Raw genomic sequence first — 2,857 nt, 5'->3', positions numbered from 1 at the left:
TATATATATATATATATATATATATATATCACACTATAAACACTATTTAATATATGTATTTTTTATGTAGTTTAAAACAGGAGTCAGATGTTCTTTGTTGGCGCTCTCCTTCATCAAAATCCAAAAACGTGTGACCAGTGACATTAGGCTCATTTGAATTGAAACAGAAAACCTGTTGCGTGATCTGATTGTAAGTAGTTGTTTTTGCTTTTAAAATCTGTTTTTGAGTGAATCGAGGTCAAGGTGATAATGTGATGTGTGGGATTTTCCCTGCAGCCAGAGCATCATGTGGCCGGCCCTCCTAGTGTGTCAGCTTGTCCTGATTCTCCAGTCAGAGGCTCAGAGTCCCTGCCTCACCCACCCAACATTCAGAGACCCGGGTCTGTATCCTCTCCTCTTCCTCTTTATACATCCTTAATTCTCTCATCACTATCTCACCTTTCATTTCCTTTGGAACCACAAAGGAAATCGAGACCACCCAGCAATTTGAGGAGTGTTTTCTTAAACATGCAGTATTCATTTAATTACGTGTCCTCCTTTTAGTTATGGTTCATGTGGTTTTAAATGTCCTAGCAGCATAAAGAGCATCATATATTTCCATACCAAAGATGTGCAAACAATAAACATCATAAGAGCTTGCTGTGACAACTGTTTTCTTTCTTTCTTTCTTTTTATTTTTTTACAGACAGCTCTGATATCACAGTTGTGTGTGGCACAAACAGGATGGATTTGCTGATTTTGCTGTGCCCCATGTACTTCTATGGATACAATGAATCCATGGTGGCTCTTAATGGTCAGTTTGGCAAACCTGAGTGCAGAGGAACCGCTGACTGGACCGTCGACCCACCTGTAGTGAAATTCCAGTTCTACATCACTGAACCATACATATCTGTCTGCTCCAATAAGCTGACGGTATGAGACATTTTACAGCAGATGTAATAAAAATAATAGTTGTTATAATACATTTTATACAATAATACATAATTGTATTATAAAGTATATACAGTATATATACTACCCGGTCAAAGGTTTGGGATCAGAACGATTTTTCATGTTTTTTACAGGAGTTTCTTGTGCTCATCAAGGCTGCATTTATTTGATCAAAAATACAGGGAAAAAATGTAATATTGTGAAATATTATTATGATGTAAAATTATGTTTTTCTATTTTAATATACATTAAAATGTAATTTATTCCTGTGATGCAAAGCTGAATTTTCAGCATCATTACTCCAGTCTTCAGTGTCACACGATCCTTCAGAAATCATTCTAATATTTATTATCAGTGCTGGAAACTGTTGTGCTGCTTAGTATTTTTTTGGAACCTGTGATACTTTTTTTCCAGGATTCTTTGATGAATAAAAAGTTAAAAAGATATATTAAAATAGAAACCATTATTTTATATTGTAATAACATTTTGCAAGATTATGTTTTTTTTCTGTATTTTTGATCAAATAAATGCAGCGTTGATGAGCATAAGAGACTTCTTTAAAAAACATTACAAGTCTTCGTGCCTCTGGCCTAATCACAGCCATGCTGATATAGAGCCGGTATCGCTCTCGTACTCGAGTGATATTGCTCATATATATACTATTTGTATATTTAAAAGCTTAAATGTTATTATTAATGTATATTTGGTAAATTAATATTAATTGCATTTGTTATTAAATTAGTTACTTTTATGGTTTTTATAGTCTGTTTTCCCTTGTTTTTTTTCAGAATTTTTAATATTCTGACCTGGAAAAACTTATAAAATACTTCAGTTATATATAATTAGTCAATCCCAACCCAATTTCTGTTACAGTAAACATTTTGGTTTATCTAAAGTTGCCTTGCAGTATATTTGTTTCTTTGATATTCAAAAGGTGTATCTCATGTAATCAATCTAACAGATCACCGAAGAGATCGGATCTGGGCTGTTCTCAGACTTCTCCAGTGTTCAGTCTGTGAACATCTCTGGAGTGGTCAATACTCAGGACGTGAATGCTGGAACCATCACCTACTGGCAGGAGATCAGATACCTCTTTTCCTGTAGATACCCACTGCAGTACATGGTCAACAACACGGAGATGAGTGTGTGAGTGGAGTGAACATGAACAGTTAGGTCCCAACGGTCTGAGACCACACTGAAAACCTGGGATTCATGGTTAAAAAAAAAAAAATAGATATATTAATCCATGAAATGAAGAATAAATGTTTACACTATTTTTAATAATCAAATAAGCAACTTTGTGACCATCTGAATGTTGTACAAAAGGTCAGATGTTCTTCCTTGCATCAAACTTCCACAAACATACTAATTTTATGAATTTGTAATGCAGAAAAATGCAAAATAAAAGTGTTTTCAGTGATCTCAGACTTTTGGCTTCCACTGTATGTCTTAATATGTGAAATCTGTTCAGTCTAAATGATTTAATTAATTACTAATCATTTACACACAAACATCTGTTGTTCTGCAGATCTGGAGTGAGTTTGGCAATTAAAGACAATAATGGTAGTTTCATCAGCACTCTGAGCATGGTTCTTTTTGAGGTATTATATGTTCCTTTGGCTCAGTTTAGCAATGACTTTCATCATAACACATTATTGGAACTGGCCAACTGCACGTGTTCTTAACTGTCTTTCTGCACTGACTCAAAGGACTACACATATACCACTCGTCTCTTCATACCTCCAACGGGTCTCATGCTGAAAACCAGGGTTTTTGTGGAAGTGCGAGCCACTAATCTCACAGAGAGGTACTTTGTTCAGTTTGAGAATATTTTGAATTATGTTATTCATCATAAGGTGGCCTATGACATGATACAAATTGAGCCCAGGACAGAGGAGTGGCACCCAAAAAAAAAAAAAAAAAAATA

At 34.8% G+C, this 2,857-nt stretch overlaps 1 protein-coding gene across 1 annotated transcript in view; it reads left to right on the top strand.

Annotated features, from left to right (window-relative positions):
- The window catches only part of LOC107691696 (zona pellucida-like domain-containing protein 1), a 6,922-nt gene that overhangs the window by 1,425 nt on the left and 2,640 nt on the right, over positions 1-2,857 (top strand). The window contains exons 2-7 of the mRNA XM_016490477.1: positions 81-190; positions 277-380; positions 686-912; positions 1,892-2,076; positions 2,459-2,531; positions 2,640-2,737. Coding sequence (XP_016345963.1) covers positions 287-380; positions 686-912; positions 1,892-2,076; positions 2,459-2,531; positions 2,640-2,737 — 677 coding nt within the window. The 5' untranslated portion in view covers positions 81-190; positions 277-286. The remainder of the gene's footprint in view (positions 1-80; positions 191-276; positions 381-685; positions 913-1,891; positions 2,077-2,458; positions 2,532-2,639; positions 2,738-2,857) is intronic.

This window comes from Sinocyclocheilus anshuiensis, unplaced genomic scaffold (assembly GCF_001515605.1).
Source record: "Sinocyclocheilus anshuiensis isolate Anshui unplaced genomic scaffold, SAMN03320099.WGS_v1.1 scaffold186, whole genome shotgun sequence".
NCBI classification, from domain to species: Eukaryota; Metazoa; Chordata; class Actinopteri; order Cypriniformes; family Cyprinidae; genus Sinocyclocheilus; species Sinocyclocheilus anshuiensis.
The sequence above is the reverse complement of the archived record's forward strand: the minus strand, read 5'-3'. Positions and strand labels throughout refer to the sequence as shown.